Raw genomic sequence first — 16,034 nt, 5'->3', positions numbered from 1 at the left:
AGTCGTGCCCCCTCTGAGAATCTGACAAAAGCTGTGAATTCTTTCCAAGGAAGTCATGGACTCGCAAACAAACAAAATGGCCATGGTAATCTCTAGTGAGATTCTTGCCCTTCAGAAGTTCAGGATAAGAGTTTTAAAAGAAACTCTGTTTTAAAAGAAAATCTGTATGCTGCATCTTCTCCCCTCTCCAGAGAACTAAGAAACAGTGGTAGCGTTATCAGTTGTGTTACCATATTAACACTGATGATCCCAAGTCACTTCTGGGTAGTCCACTGAGTTTGGCATAACTTTTTCTTCCCATCATCCTACCTGGCATCTCTCAGTGCACTTAGGAGTAAGACTTCTCAAGATGAAAGGCTTACATAAAACCCAAGTGTAAACAGGTTAGACCCTGAACTGGTATTTATCAAGCTCTCTTGAGAGTAATAGATCATATATTGCAAGCATACCTAGTTGTATGGTGTTTCGCTTTATTGTGCTCTGAAGACATTGCAGTTTTTTACAAATAGAAGCCTCGTGGCAACAATGAGCAGGTCTATAGGCATCACTTTTCTGACAGCATTTACTCACCTCTTGTCTCTGTGTCATATCTTGGTAATTCTCACACTATCTTAGACTTTTTTCATTAGTATTGTATTTGTTATGGTGATCTGTAATCAGCAATCTTTGATGTTATTATTATAATCATTTTGGGGCACCATGAACCACACCTATATAAGGCAGCAAACTTAACCGATAAATATCATGGGTGTTCTGACTACTTCACTACCTGGCCATTCCCCTGTCCCTCTCCCTCTCCTTGAGCCTCTGAATACAGAGACACAACAAAACTAGAATTAGGCCAGTTAATAACCCCATGACGTTCTCTAAGTGTTTGGGTAAAAGGAAGAATCACATGTATCTCACTTTATTTTTATTTTTTTATTAAAAAAAAATTTTAATGTTTGTTTTTGTAAGAGAGAGAGAGAGAGCACAAGTGGGAGAGGGGCAGAGAGAGACACACACACACAGAATCCAAAGCAGGCTCCAGGCTCTGAGCTGTCAACAGAGAGCCCAGTGCGGGGCTTGAACTCAGGAACTGTGAGATCACGGCCCTGAGCCAAAGTGAGATGCTTAGCTGACTGAGCCCCCCAGGCACCCCACACATAGCTCACTTTAAATCAAAACTTGGATAGGATTAAGTTTCGTTGTTTTTTCATACATAATGCTGGTGCACACTTCATAGACCACAGTAGAGTGTAAACACAGGTTTAAATGCACTGAAGACCAAAAATTCATTTGACTCACTTTATTGCAATATCTGCTTTCTTGTGATAGTCTGGAGCCAAACCTGCAGTGTCTCCAAGGTATGTCTATACTATACAGGAGCTACTGTTATCACTGATACTAAGTGTATACTACTATTTTTCCTTCCATGACTTGGAAATTAGACTGGAGAGGTAGGACCCATAGCTAACAAGAACGAACTGCTCCCGCCTATTTGCTACTCCTTAGACTTATGGAGAATTCAGTCTTCTCCCATGACCTCCTTACGGAAGTCTAACAGGCTATTTTGTTTCATGTCTCATCAGCAATTTCCTGAAGATACAGTGCCTGGAGGGTGGCATCTGGGAGCAAGGCAGCTGCGTTCCAGTGGTGTGTGAGCCCCCTTCCCCTGTCTTTGAAGGCATGTATGAATGTACCAATGGCTTTGAACTCAACAGCCAGTGTGTGCTCAGCTGTAACCAGGAAGGCGGAAGGGTAAGATGACTTGAACTTGGTTTTGGAGCAGGCCATGCTCTAATCCTGATGACCCGTCCAAGAATGTTCACCAGAGATGATCTAAATGAATCCCAACAGGCAGGGCCTTCCTAAGTTGGGGTTCTACCCAGCGGTGTTGCTATTATTTGATGGAGAATTCAGAAGAGACCATGTTTTTGGAATAGTTTCTCCTGAGTTTAGAACTTCCTCTTGGATAAAAGGAAAAACCGGATGGGTTGGGTCCCTGGGTAAATTCCAGAAATGCTGGGATTTTGATTTGGCAGTCAGTGTGATTTCCTCCCATGTATGGCCACTGACCTAACCTGGCTATGAAAGCTGGTATCATGTTTTTCAACAGAATGGAGTCCTGAACAGAAACACAAATTCCTCGGCAAAAAACACCGTTTGACTACCATTCTCCCTAGGATTTTGGCGCAAGAGGTCTCAAATGAAAACCACAGTCTTATCGTGGTTACATGATTAAAATCAATGTCAGGTTTGAATCTTTTCAAGTACCACACACATACATGAGGCAGGAAGTTAGGCAGACTTCCTAGGCAGAGATCAATGACCTTGACTGCTCTCCTGGCCCATGTCTATCTCAGTGTCCAGCACTCCAAGGTAAGCACTGCTGGACAGATGTGGAAAGAATATGCCATGAAATGAGGCCCCAGAGAAATCAAACACATCCATTTGCACAGATTGTTTAAGGCCTCAAGGAGTTGGCCCTGGATGAAGGGAGAGTTATCTACAATTCTAAAACCTTGCTTCCTTGGGTTTTGCGATTTGCTGCTATTTTCCCTGTGATCTGCATATAGTATGCTTTGTGATCATTGGGGCTGTAGAGCCAAGAGTTACACAAACCAGCACACCTATGGAGAGAGGGAATAAAACTTTGGTGAGATCAAAAGCAACCGTGATGTGCCCATTCAAGCAGAAAGGCAAAAACACCTTCATAAAGATTATGAATTGGCTTCACTGGATCACACTCCTCTTGAAAAAAATCTGACATTTGCTACAAGCAGCATTGGTGTGATAGTATGGATGAATCGATGCAAAACAACGCCATCTGTGGAAAAAAGTCCAAAAATAGCTACGAATATGTGGGCTACAGTTAACAACTGTCTGATTCCTTCTATCCAAAGGAAAGCACATTGTTAATAAATTTCATTAATGACAAGATTGTTCATGATTTCTTCACGTCAACACGCCAAAAAAAAATTGTTTTAACTTTTCTCATTTTTTATTTTTATTTTGTGGTCAGTAACAACATGGTTTATTACTTCAATCGTGTCTTTTAGTCCAGGTCCTAAAACTTGGAGAACACTACCATTTAATCAGACCTCTTTTTCCCCTTTGTTCTAAATGAAATTAACAAAATAAGAATGGAAATGTTTACTTCTGATATTCTAGGTTCCTATCCTCTGCACTAAGGAGGGACTGTGGACTGAGGAGTTCAAGCTGTGTGAGAACCTACAAGGGGAGTGCCCACCACCCCCATCGGAGCTGAATTTTGTGGAGTACAAGTGTGAACAGGGATACGGGATTGGTAAGTTTGGGACGAGATGCTGAATTCTGCTCCCAAGGCATCCTTTTATGAGGCCTCACTGGATTTGGAGTCAGATCCACTGTCCTCCCTGAGGAGTGGTTGGAGGTGCAAGTTGACTCTTCGCTGCTTCAGTAAAAATGAAATTTATGGCAAACGCATCCATTTTACTCTCGCACATGTGTGTGCCGTTGGTATTGGTGCTGCTGCTGAGCCGTTTGCAGAGTGTCTGGTCATGTCACCCACTTAGCTGCAGGCAGAGAGTGGATTGATTTGTGGCAGGAGTTGAGTTGTAGTCCAAGAGGACAGGCGGGAATGTGTAGCCACATACCACACATGTCCTGAGTCCCTTCTCTGTCATTTCTGCCCTTGCATCTGGAGCGGGGCATTCCCTCCTGAAAGGGCCGCTTGGAGATTGCAGGCTTGCATTGCCCTTCGGCCATTCTTTCTCTACAGGGGACCAGGCTCCGGAGCCTCTGGGCAACTTCTAAATCAAGTAATTGCAGCTCTGTGGTCGGAGCTGATCTATAGAGAAGTTGATTCAACTTTGCCCTGGCTGGCCATAAGGATCATAGAAAAGAAATGCTGTTTGTGGCAAACCTTGTAAGGTTAACCCTGAGTTCTGAACTGCATAAGTAAGGAGTAATTTTATGTCATTCTGTGTCACGCCAATGGGTATAATTTGAGTGAATGAGAAAGTTCATTAGTTTCTGAGACGGTTCTTTATCATCTTCAAGCTGCTCTTTGCACCGAGATATCTCATGGCCAGGCACAGAGTAGTAGGGTGCTCAGACTGGGCCTCTTGAATGGTATTTCATGAGCAAATTCTCATCTCCCCACTCTCTACTTTCTGCATTAAAATGTCAGGTGCTCACATATATAGAGCTCTTAAGAGTCATGTAGCATTTTGAGTTATTTCATAGGTTTGTAAAAAACATAGAAATAGAGATCGCAAGAGCTGCAAAGAAACTTGGAGATGAGCATATCTATAGATGAGGAAACGGAACCCTGGGAGCAAGCCGTCTTTGAATAGAATTTTCTAAGACACTTGGACCCACATACAAGGGAGTAGAGCAAGATTTTCCTTCAGAAGGCTAACACATGACCAAAATCTCTGCTTCTAATTTCCTGTTGCTTTCTCTTTTAAACACATAGGTTTCTTGGCTGCCAGCATAATGTTCAGTGGGGCAACAGACATAAATCTGCCTTCATCATTTCTGGGCCATTTTCCCCCCAGCTAGTACACTTCTTAGGTGATGGCTGCTGTAATTATCAGCCTTCCAGAGATCATATAAGCAGGAATGATATTAAATGTGCTAAAAGGCATCGGCCAATCAGGATAGTCTTCGGCTGGCCAGAGTCCTAGAGTGGGGTCTTGGGAGTCTGCAGGACCAAGAGTCAAACTTTTAATTGCTGGATCATGCAGGGGTTCAGAGATTGCAGAGGAGGGGCTGTTCTGGACCAGAAAGAGGAGTGGACATTGGGTCAAGGGGAGTTAACGTGGAGCAGTGACCTCTGTCGCAATTAGTGTAGAAGGGTCTCTACAGGTACATGGTAGATGAATGTCAGCCCTGCCTATAGCCGTGATTATGTGGTGACCCATAACATACAAATTAATTGCCCTTAAAAAATCAAAGCTGTCCATTCCAGGATGAAAAAGACTGAGATCTAGGAAGTTCAAGTCTCTGCTGTAAATTTCTGTTCCTTCAGGTGCTGTGTGTTCCCCATCATGTGTGATTCCCCCTAGTGACCCCGTAGTTCTGCCTGAGAACGTCACTGCTGACACGCTGGAGCACTGGATGGAACCTGTCAAAGTCCAGGTGAGGAAAGGGACATTTTTATGTGCCAAGGACGTAAGATGGCTGAGAAATCCACAACTGACAGCATATTCCCTGGAGTAATTTCTGAGGCTTTCAAAGTATCTTTAAAGCAAACAACCACACGGCTCATTCCTAGAGAGAAAAATTAAAACTCAGGAGGAGAAAAGAGGACACTTGGGAAAAAAGATGGCCCCTATCCAAAGGACAGTTTAAAAGATAATCTAGAAGGAGGACTTGGAGACATAAGAGAACGGTAATTCAGGAAGGGAAATTGAAAGAGAAAATCACTGCTAATGAAAAGTAGGACAGGAAGACTTTGAGGAAGCCAAAGAAATGAATAAAGATGAAAGAAGGGTGGAGAGGGAAGGATGGCTTGGAAGAGATGGTGATGAAACTGGAAACGGGGAAAGAATGACCACAGGGAGTCCGAGAGAGCTGCCTTCCCTGTCTCTGTCCCCACCCTTTCTGAACCCCGAGATCCTCTCCCAGGGCCATCTGGAGTCCAGTCAGTCGTGGGTAGGACCCAGTACATCGACGGCCTCTTCTCTGGGCTCTCCGTTTGTTTGCATTCTCAGTTGAAACCCCAAGAATGCCCATCCCTGCCTTTTCTCTCCTCTGGGCCTAGAAGAAGGGCTGCTGTCCACTCCCCCCCCATCCCGCCCATCTCCTCAGTGCCATTTCCAAGCCATTACCCTGCCTCCTCCCTGGAGTCACCCACATTTGAATCTAATGCCAAAGGAGCAAATCACTCACCACCCTCATCTTCTGTCATCCTCTGACCCTCCAGTCACCTCCTCTTCTCATTTCTTAAACATTTTAGCTCCTAGGTCATAGTCATGTGAGCTGATATTCCTGCATAACTCATTGGTTTCGGTGTCCACACACTTGATCCTCCCAAAACCTGGGTTCTCGGTTCCATGGCCTCCTCTCCTCCAGTGATCACCTGTACCTTTCTTTCTCCCCTACACGCTTCCCTTGGCTCACTCTGATCTTGCCACAGTGGCTTCCTGGCTGATTCTTAAACATGCCAGGTACACTCCCACCTCAGGACCTTTGCTCTGCAGTTCCCTCTGCCTAGACTGTTCTTCTCCCAGGTATCTTCACGTCTTGCTCCTTGGCTTTCTTTAGAATTTTACTCAAATTCCAGGCCCTCTTTGACTGTTCTAGCTAAAATTTTAACTCACCTAACACTTTCTGTCCCCCTTTCCCTTTTTTATTTTTTCTCCTTAAGACTTACCATTACCAGGCGTATTATATATTTTACTTATGTATCTTAAATTAGTATCCCTTTCTGCTGCTATAATAAAAAGCCCAAGGAGGGATTATTGTCTGTTCCATTCACTACTATATTCCCATATCCTAGAACAGTGTCTAATATGTAGTAAGTGCTCAGTAAATATCTGAGAGGTGAATAAATGAAAAAGAGTAAGAAAAGGCAATACAAAATCAGGATGGAGAAGATCCTGTGGTAAGTTAGGTATCTCTCCTTAGAATGGGAAGGGTGGGGATGACAGGGAGTCTGGGAGCTTGGTTGCCTTATTAGACTAACAAATGAAATCCTTGGAAGGCTGCTCTCCTAGAGTGACCAAGAGATGGATTCTAGAGATGTACCGCATTTCATCTGGAAACCGTCCTCAGATTGCTTCTTTTTTCCTCACCAGCTAGTGGTGCTATCTTATCAGCAGGGATTTGTGTCAAAGCAAGAGGATCAGGAAAAATTACTCTTATGTATGACTCAGGAGAGGGGGACGGGAATGGCGTGCTCCTACAAATTCAATCAGTTATTCATTGGACAATCCTTGATCGGAACTTAACTGTGGACCCTGGAATGGGGCTGAGTGCAGGGAATATGGAGATGAAAAAATGATAGTCCTTCTATTTACAAGACTTAAAGACTTAAAATCTGGCCATGAAAACAGACATTTATAATAATGCAACATGGGAAGTGGTTTGTTTGTGGTAGAAGGTGCAGTGGGAACACCCTGGAAGAAGCAACTAATTCTTCTGTTTAGGAGCTTCAGGAAGGATCAAAGGATGAGGAGGCTTTTCCTCTGGGTCATAACATATGATCAAGAGAGGAATGTTCTAGAGGCTTGGGAATGTAAGAAGTTCTCTGTGGCTGAAACCAGGGTATGTGCGGGAGTGAGGGAGAGGGAAGATGGATACTGGAAGGCTGAGATAGGGGAGAGACGGCCGGGCAAGATCTTGCAGGGCAGGCCACTGAGCAGGGTGGAGCTCACCAGGAGCCTGAGGGCAGCTTGAAGACTGGACTGGGGTGGGAAGGAGAAAGCCAGAAAACACCTTGCCTGGTTCTCCCATCCCTGGCCTTCCTAAACTTTCTGTGCCACTCCCCACAGTCTGTTGTGAAGGCCTAGCTAGAATTGCAATGCCTGGAGGAAGAACTCTGGCCTCCTGTTTCATGGAGCTCCAGATGGTCTGGACCTTTTCCTTCAGTCCCTTAAACTCAACTTCCTGTGAGGAAAACCTTCTCTTTCTTCATTAGTAGCTCTAAAGGGGGAAAGGCTTAGGACATTTCAGACCCTTCTCTTCCTCTTGAGAAATCACCTGCTTGAGGAACTCTCCTCCACCCACTTCACCATGAAGGCATCCAGTGGGAACTTGGAAGGCCAGAGTGCAGGCCTTCCAGTGAGTGGGGGTCTCCTGCTTCTGCTTTCCAAGTGGGACATTCAAAGAAGAGCAGTTCAGTTGTCTTCATGAAGACATCAGGGGCGCCAAATACAGCGACTTTCCTGTTTCCAAACTAGAAAATAATATTCTCTGTTTTCTGAAAGCCTCCTTTTTCTTAACTGTCCTTCACAAGATTCGTTATTAGTTATTTTCCCTTTTTCTGTAGCTTTTTGTTTACATTATATTCCTGGTAGCTTTTCCAGTGCTGGGAACCTCGTAGGTGTCTTATAAACATTGGTGGAATGAGCAAAGAAATTCTTGTAGCGCCATTTTCTACTTTGGAAGTGTCTGTTTCCTCATCAAACTCCAAATTTCATCAGATTTCAGCAGCTCTCTGTGACTATGTGACTATATGTCATCACACCCTTGTCATTTTCAAGTTGTCCACCCCAGAGAAGAAATGCAGAATATTTTTTTTTCTCCTTAAGCCAAACATCAAAATCACTGCATATGTCTTGAGTATGGTCTAGTCAGTAAATCCAGATTTTGAAACAGGTTATCCAGGTATGGTTTAAGGATGATAGCATCACAGAAATGTTGTAGACCTTAGAATCCAAATGTGTTAAAAACGGGGCACCTGGGTGGCTCAGTTGGTTAAGTGTCCACTTTCGGCTCAGGTCATGATTTCACAGTTTGTGGGTTCGAGCCCTGCGTCGGGCTCTGTGCTGACAGCTCGGAGCCTGGAGCCTGCTTTGGATTCTGTGTCTCCCTCTCCCTTTGCCCCTCCTCTGCTCACTCTCTCTCTCTCTCAAAAAGGAATAAACATTAAAAAAAAATTTTTTTTAATGTATTTAAAAAAAAAAGCCGAGTTTTTACTCATGATCTCTGTTCTTCCTCAGCTGCATAATTTTAGGCAATTTTACTGTTCTGCGCCTCTGTTTCTTGTGTGTAAAATGGACATAATACCTATTTCAAAAGGTGAATGTGAGTATCAGATGAGGAACGCGGGTAGAACTTAGCTTTGTGCTTGATGAAGAACAATCTTTCTTGATCAGTTTCCATTCTTACTGGTGACAGATCGCTTTTCCTCACCACTGTCTGCTCTTCCCATCTGTAATGATACTGCCCTGTTCTTTATGATTTGGGGGTATAACTGTACCAATCACAATTTTCATACTGTTAGAGGCACTATTATTTTAGTGGTGCTTTTGAGACTTGTGTCCTATTTCTGCGTGAAAACAAAGTGAATTAGCTTCTTCTAATAATGAGGAGGAAAAATTGAGGTAACTCACAAAATGAGTTTCATCCTTACCTTGTAAGACTAATTCGTCCCTTAAAAAGATATCTGGAGGTCAGAATTTCAAAAGCTGGACACAAATGGGGTGCCTGGGTGGCTCAGTTGGTTAAGTGTCCGACTCCTGATTTAGGCTCAGGTCAGGATCTCACAGTCATGAGATTGGCTGATCTTGTGTGGAGCCTGCTTAAGATTCTCTCTCTCTCTCTCTCTCTCTCTCTCTCTCTCTCATTCTCTCTCCTCTGCTTCTCCCCTGCTTATGTGCACGTGCACAAAAAGAAAAAAAAGAAAAAAATTTTTTTCTCTCAAAAAATTTAGTAAAAAAATGGAACATATAATTGATAACATCTTCTCCTGAACCCCCAAATCAATATTCTTTGTGCCAAAAGAAAACCCAGAGTTAATCCAGCAGTTCACATGAATTATCATAGAATGGCTAAACAAGCTGTCCTTTGGGCATCTCTCAACAATTTCATGGATATAATGGAATAAAGGAGTATTGCTTACAAAAAAAAGCTTACATGGGATGCTGTTTTTCTTCCTTTAAAAAAAATTTTTTTTGTGAACGTTTATTCATTCTTGAGACAGACAGAGCATGAGTGGGGGAGAGGCAGAGTGAGAGAGGGAGACACAGATTCCGAAGCAGGCTCCAGGCTCTGAGCTGTCAGCACAGAGCCCTACTCGGGGCTCGAACCACAAACCGTGAGATCATGACCTGAGCAGAAGTCGGACATTCAACCGACTGAACCACCCCGGCGCCCCTTAGGATATCAAAACTTTACCATAACAGAAAACAAGAGAAAGGGGTCCATGGAAGCACTGGGAATGGGGACGAAGTTATTGTTCTTATGTTCCCAGGTCCTCAGAAGATTATACACGAGCCACAGATAATTTCATGATGTCTGCTATTTTGTGGCACCCAGCAGCTCATGAGGGGTGGAAAAGCTAACGTTGTCCTCATAAATAAGAAGCAAAGCAGTTGTATTAAATGAAACTCTTCATCAAGTAAAATCCCTATAACTCACATCTAATCATCTTGGGGGAGGGTCCATATTGTACTCAATGTAAAGTATTGGTGTCCTTAAGAATTCACGTGGGCAGTTTGTAAGAGGAACAGAGCTGGGTTCCCCCTTCAGAAAGGCTGGTGACGCCGTGGGGCACACCAGGTAATTCCGCTGGAGTGTTTTGAGAGACACTGTTGTTACAAAATAAAGTACTGACAACATAAATATTTTAAGTACAAGCACGCCTGTTTGGAGCCTGGCTCCTTTGTTTAGTAAGTGGTGATCTCCTTATTTCGTGCAAATCCCTATCTCCCATTCTTCAAATACCTTTTTATCTGGCAGGACTACAGAGCAAATGAATTGAATTGTATCATTTTCTCTAGTCTGCTTCCAATGACTTCATTCTTTGTAATAAAAATGATATCTTACGTTTGGATAACACTTTGTTGTTTTCAACGTTGTGTATATATATAAAATATATGTTTTTATATATTTATAATTTCATTTTAATCTTATCACAAACTAATAAACTAGGAAAGCAGGATTTGATTATCCTTGTTTTACCAATAAATTTGATGTTGGATGATCTGTCCAAGCTTGCACAGCTATAACAAGCAATGGAGAAAGAAGTGCAATCGACTTGTCTGATTCCAAATCCAGTGTGATTTTCCCCCGAATCACCCTGTTTGCCGTAGTCATTTCTTCCCCGCCTAGTATGTGTTTGCAGCAGCAAGTAGAAAAGAAGTCAGTCCTCTCAACTATGAGAACCCCCACACTTCTCTTCCTTCTCCATAACGTCTAACAAAAATCATTTAGAGAGACAGTTCCCTGTAACACTATTATTCCTTGTTGGGAAAGAGATTGTTTTTAAAGAACAATCAAGTATACTTTCTAGATACCCACAAAGTTTATTTGCCCTCCTCTGGGAAGTTCTGCTGGTCTTTATTCCTGCAAATGATACCTGACTCCTAGAATCATATACTATTTGGTAAAGAAAGAATTTCTGAGGACTTAGGTATCCTGGGGTTTTGATGAAAAACAACTCCACGTAGCAACTGGCATATAGAAGAGTGAGATCCTTCTGGGTTCAGGTACTTACCCCTCGGTCGCTTCTGTCTGTGCGTCAGCGAGAGTGACGATAATATTATCTGTCTTGCAGAGCTGTTATAAGAGTCAAATATAACACTTTTGAAATGTCTTGCATGGATTTTAGCATATAGTTCTGAATTCAGTAAAAATGAAATTTCACTTCATTTAGTACAAATCTTACCTTTGGAAATTTCCTTCATCTCTGAACAGATATTACCAGCTATCTCTATGAAAAAGAAATGTATCATTCTATGAGTTCTGTACTTTGCTTATTTGTGTGTGTACGTGTGTGTGTGTGTGTGTGTGTGTGTGTGTGTAGACAGAAATGTATAGATCATTTGTCTTTAAAAAAAATTTTTTTAATGTTTACTTATTTTTGAGAGAGAGAGAGAGAGAGCAGGGGAGGGGCAGAGAGAGAGGGAGACACAGAATCCGAAGCAGGCTCCAGGCTCTGAGCTGTCAGCACAGAGCCCCATGCAGGGCTCGAACCCACGAACCGTGAGATCATGACCTGAGCCCAAGTAGGATGCTTAACCAACTAAGCCACCCAGGTGCCCCTTGTCTGTCTTTTTCCTGTCCCTTTTACAAATGGGGCTGGGAAGAGAACTAAGGGCCATTTATTGTTTCCTATTTGAACATTGACTAAAGAAGCAACTTCTAACAGCTTTCGTTGGGAGACTGAAAGTAAGGGTGAAAATTACTGTGACTTCTAAATGTTTCAGGGGCATGCTGGCTGTGGGGAACAAGAGGTAGGGATGTGAAAGGCTCAGATGGACTTTCTGGGTCTTTTGTTTTTGTAAAGGTATCTTGCTCCTTCACTTACTACACAGAGACCTAGGCCTTTCCATGGTAGCAACATCAGCAGAGAAATATCCTGGCAGAAAGAGAAGACACCAACAAAAGGGCTTCTTGGCAGTCAAACAAAGGCCTGCCAGTCAAGGTGACCGAGCAGTGGAATCTGGCAGTTGGGATGCAGGAGACAGCCACATGCCCAATCGGTACCACTGCTCACATCCAGCAACCAGAGCTTTTGCCCCACTGCCTCCCGCATGTCTCAGGCACTGTGTGGACACCCGACTGTCTGGGGAGCCTGAGCTGAGCATGTGGGAGGAGCTTCCCTCAGACTTTTGCTGGGAGCACATCCCTGTTCTTCCTCATCTTCATTTTTTCCTTCCTTTTTCTTTTTTTTTTTTCTGTCATTCTACCCCTAAACGGTAAGATTCTCGAGGGTAGGAATGATCTGCTCGGCACATCGCTCTTTTCATCCATTGCTGGATGAAGAGAGTGGCTCCTGGCTCCACAGAGCTCTTTCTCAGGGCAAACCTTTTGATTTTTCCAGAGGCCTCTGTAAGGTTGAATTTTTATGACTGTCTTTAACCGCTGTGTTGAGAGGGTGTTTTATTCTATCTTGAGACTTACCATTTAAAGTAGGAAAATTAACATTTTGACTTACGCTGTAAAGCATTGGTCCTTCAAGAATCCGATTTCATGGGGAGGTGATTTTTTTATACATAATGTGGCAATTGTTTGCATGTAAATGAGCTTTTCTAAATTATACTTGAAAGTGTTCCGTTCTGAAGTACAAAAGCATCCATCATAACATCTCATTTCCTCTGTTGGTTTGCTTCATAAATTCATTTTGTCACAGACCGAACAATGCTTTTTCTTTCTTTAGTATATCACAATTAGGAATTAGTGAGGTCCAAACTAATGAGATTTTCCTGTGGCTACACATGTGAGGTTTGCAAAGGTTGTCAACACTGCAGGGAATCCCTCCCTCAGCTCCCCAACTCTTCACTAGAATTGCTCGAGTCAAAACAAATCTTGTAATTTCTGACTTTGTTTTCCCAAATTGGCCCCCAAAGGATTAATAATTCCTTAAAAAAAAACAAAACGTTTTAAGAGGGAGAGAGAAGCAGGAAGAGAGAAAGAAGACGGTGCCCTCCAGGAGCCATCGTGTCCGACTAGCTCGTCTCACCCTCCTGTGTGTCTCATGTCCCGATCCTTGCTCTCATCCCCCACAGTGTCCTCTCAATGGGCACAATTGTGTAAGAGTTCCAGTGACCCTTGCCATACACACATTAGCGGGAGAGCAAATCCCTCAGATATGAGTCATGAAAAAGCCTTCTTTTTCATCAGTTTCAAGTATGGAAGTATCTGCTTTCAGTTTGAGTGAGTCTCGAGGCCTCGAGTCCAAGATAGTCTTGGGAGGGGGGGTGCAGAAGAACTTGAAAAGCAAACTGCAGGGTAACGTGCTATTGTCCAGATAAACAAGGCAAAAACAGTGCTGTGCTTCACTTAGGGTTGCATACATTTGTAGTCATAAGGAAATGGTCACAGACCTGGGCAGCCGCAGAACTTTGTTGGGGTGGTGCGATTAGCCCATTCTGTCAAGTAACTATTCCTGATAAAAAAAAACAATTGAGCAATTCTGTGTTAGACCTTAATGTTGGCTAACTATCAGTCTTGTGACCTTTAGTGAGATGTTTAACCAGGCAATAGCCTTCAATTGCCTTATGACCATCCTAATAACCCTTAACTGGTCTTCCTTTCCTTCCTCTTCCTTCCTCCCTTCTCTCTCTCTCTCTCTCTCTCTCTCTCATCTCTCTGTCCCTCTCTCTCTGTGTCTCCCCCCTTCTACTTTCCCTTTGTTCTTCCCATCTTCCTTTTTACTTTTAAAAATTTTTGAAATGGCCTGAGAGAAAATCTTTACACTGGTTTTCCTTGTGACTGCTTTCCTTTTGGAAAGTTCAAAACAAATCTTTGTTCACAATCAATTCACCTGAAAAGTGGCTTGCTAATAGTGTCATAGCAATAATAATCATATAAAATTGTAAAGAAATAATAACTTAAAAGTTCAGAATAGTTATGAAGCACCTGGGTGGCTCAGTCGGGTAAGCGTCTGACTTAGTTTTGGCTCAGGTCACGATCTCACGGTTTGTGAGTTTCAGCCCCGCCTCGGGTTCCACGCTGATAGTACAGACCCTGCTTGGGATTCTTTTTCTCTCTCTCTCTTTATTTCTCTCTCTGTCTCTCCCCTGCTCGCTCTCTGTCTCTCTCAAAATAAATAAATAACTGAAAAAAATTCAGAATAGTTGTTACCAATAAGGAGGAAGGAAGGAGAATGAGGTTGGAGGGCTACATGTAGAGGACATTAATTGAATCTCTAGCGACTTAGGTTCTGGAAGCAGGTACAGCAAATTAAGATTTGATAAGGCTGAACAGAGGATATAAGGACATTCTTTCAATTACTTTCTATAGCTTTTCTTTTTTTTTTAATTTTTTTTAACGTTTATTTATTTTTGAGACAGAGAGAGACAGAGCATGAACGGGGGAGGGTCAGAGAGAGAGGGAGACACAGAATCAGAAACAGGCTCCAGGCTCTGAGCAGTCAGCACAGAGCCCGATGTGGGGCTCGAACTCACGGACCACGAGATCATGACCTGAGCTGAAGTTGGACGCTCAACCGACTGAGCCACTCAGGCGCCCCTAGCTTTTCTTTTTTTAAAGTTTATTTATTTATTTATGTGGAAAAAGAGAGAGCACAACCAGGAGAGGGGCAGAGAGAGAGGGAGAGAGAGAATCCCAAGCAGGCTGTGCACGGCCAGCACAGAGCCCAACATGGGGCTTGATCCCACAACTCATGTGATCATGACCTGAGCCGAAACCAAGAGTTAGATGTTCAACTGACTGAGCCACCCAGAGGCCCCAATTTCTATAGTTTTTCAAAGGTAATATATACTATCACCATTTGTCAAAAATATTCCAGAAAAAAAGAAAATCATAGGGAGCTGTTAAAAGATAACTTGAGGCATATGAAAAATCTTGAGTTTATGTGAGCAAAAATCTGTTTGAATTAGTCAGTGTGAAACTAGAAATGGTTAGGAGTGCCTCACCAAGAGGAGCTCAGGAGACACTATGGTAGAGAAAAAAGGAAGGAAAGTAAGGAAATCATTGATTGGCTGTAGCTTAAAGCCTCGTTGGCTCTTTGTGATTGGTTGTCCGTAGTTTTTAGTTTCATAATCTTGAAGCATGTATAGGCTTAGATCCTGGGTTGCTTACATAGACCACCATGGCATCAGAGACACTTCAGTCTAAAAGCTCCCTTGTTGAATTAAGTTAACTCATCCCACCAGGAGTTAGCCCTTCTCCTTATCTTCTTACTGTGTCATTCCTCTCTCACACCTCACCACCACAAACTTGCCCATAAACTTTAAGGCCTGAAGGGTATTTGAAATTCTCCTCCCGTTTTGATCAATAAGTAGTAGTTCAGTTAATGGCACGTGCATATCTTTTCTTACGGGATGAACAACGTTCATGGGCCAGAAGATAGAGGAGAATTCTGGAGCTCTAACTATTTAGTGGTTGACAGATGCTTGTAAAACATCATCTCTAAGTCACTGAGGTAAGATGTAAGAGTGGGAGACGGTCCCTATTCTCAAGAATTTTGCAATCTAGAATGGTCTTAGACCCAGGTACCAGAAGCTTTTGCAATTTTATGGAGATTAAGGAAGAAGCCAGTTTGAATTCATCTCAAGAGAGAGAGAGAGGGAGAGCAAGAGGGAGAGTGAGATTAAAGAATTATTGAGATGGGTATTCTCAGTTCTACTATCATGTATTTATTCTACAGATAATAGTTGCACGTGTGTGAAATGATTTATACATAGCATTGTTTGTTAGAGCAAAAGACTGTAAATCACCTAAATATCCATCAGTATGGGCCTGGTTAAGTATATGAGATCTTATACATGCAATGAAATACTATGTAATCAATGGAATGCAACATTCCAGAACCCCGAGAAACACTGTGAAGTGGAATAAAGGCAAGCAAGCAAACAAACAACAGACCAAAGTACAAAATAAAAAGACAGCATCTTAGAATTTGTGTGAGGAGATAATTTCATACATATATG

General features: G+C 42.7%; 1 protein-coding gene across 4 annotated transcripts in view; it reads left to right on the top strand.

Annotated features, from left to right (window-relative positions):
* The window catches only part of PAPPA2 (pappalysin 2), a 274,087-nt gene that overhangs the window by 216,277 nt on the left and 41,776 nt on the right, over positions 1–16,034 (top strand). For all 4 annotated transcript variants that reach the window (XM_019425665.2, XM_019425675.2, XM_019425648.2 and 1 more), the window contains 3 exons: positions 1,572–1,740; positions 3,154–3,289; positions 4,997–5,106. In XM_019425665.2, the coding sequence (XP_019281210.2) occupies positions 1,572–1,740; positions 3,154–3,289; positions 4,997–5,106 (415 nt within the window). The remainder of the gene's footprint in view (positions 1–1,571; positions 1,741–3,153; positions 3,290–4,996; positions 5,107–16,034) is intronic.

The sequence above is a fragment of the Panthera pardus genome, unplaced genomic scaffold (genome assembly GCF_024362965.1).
Source record: "Panthera pardus isolate Hobbes unplaced genomic scaffold, ASM2436296v1 HiC_scaffold_21, whole genome shotgun sequence".
NCBI classification, from domain to species: Eukaryota; Metazoa; Chordata; class Mammalia; order Carnivora; family Felidae; genus Panthera; species Panthera pardus.
This window is presented reverse-complemented; position numbering and strand designations above follow the sequence as displayed.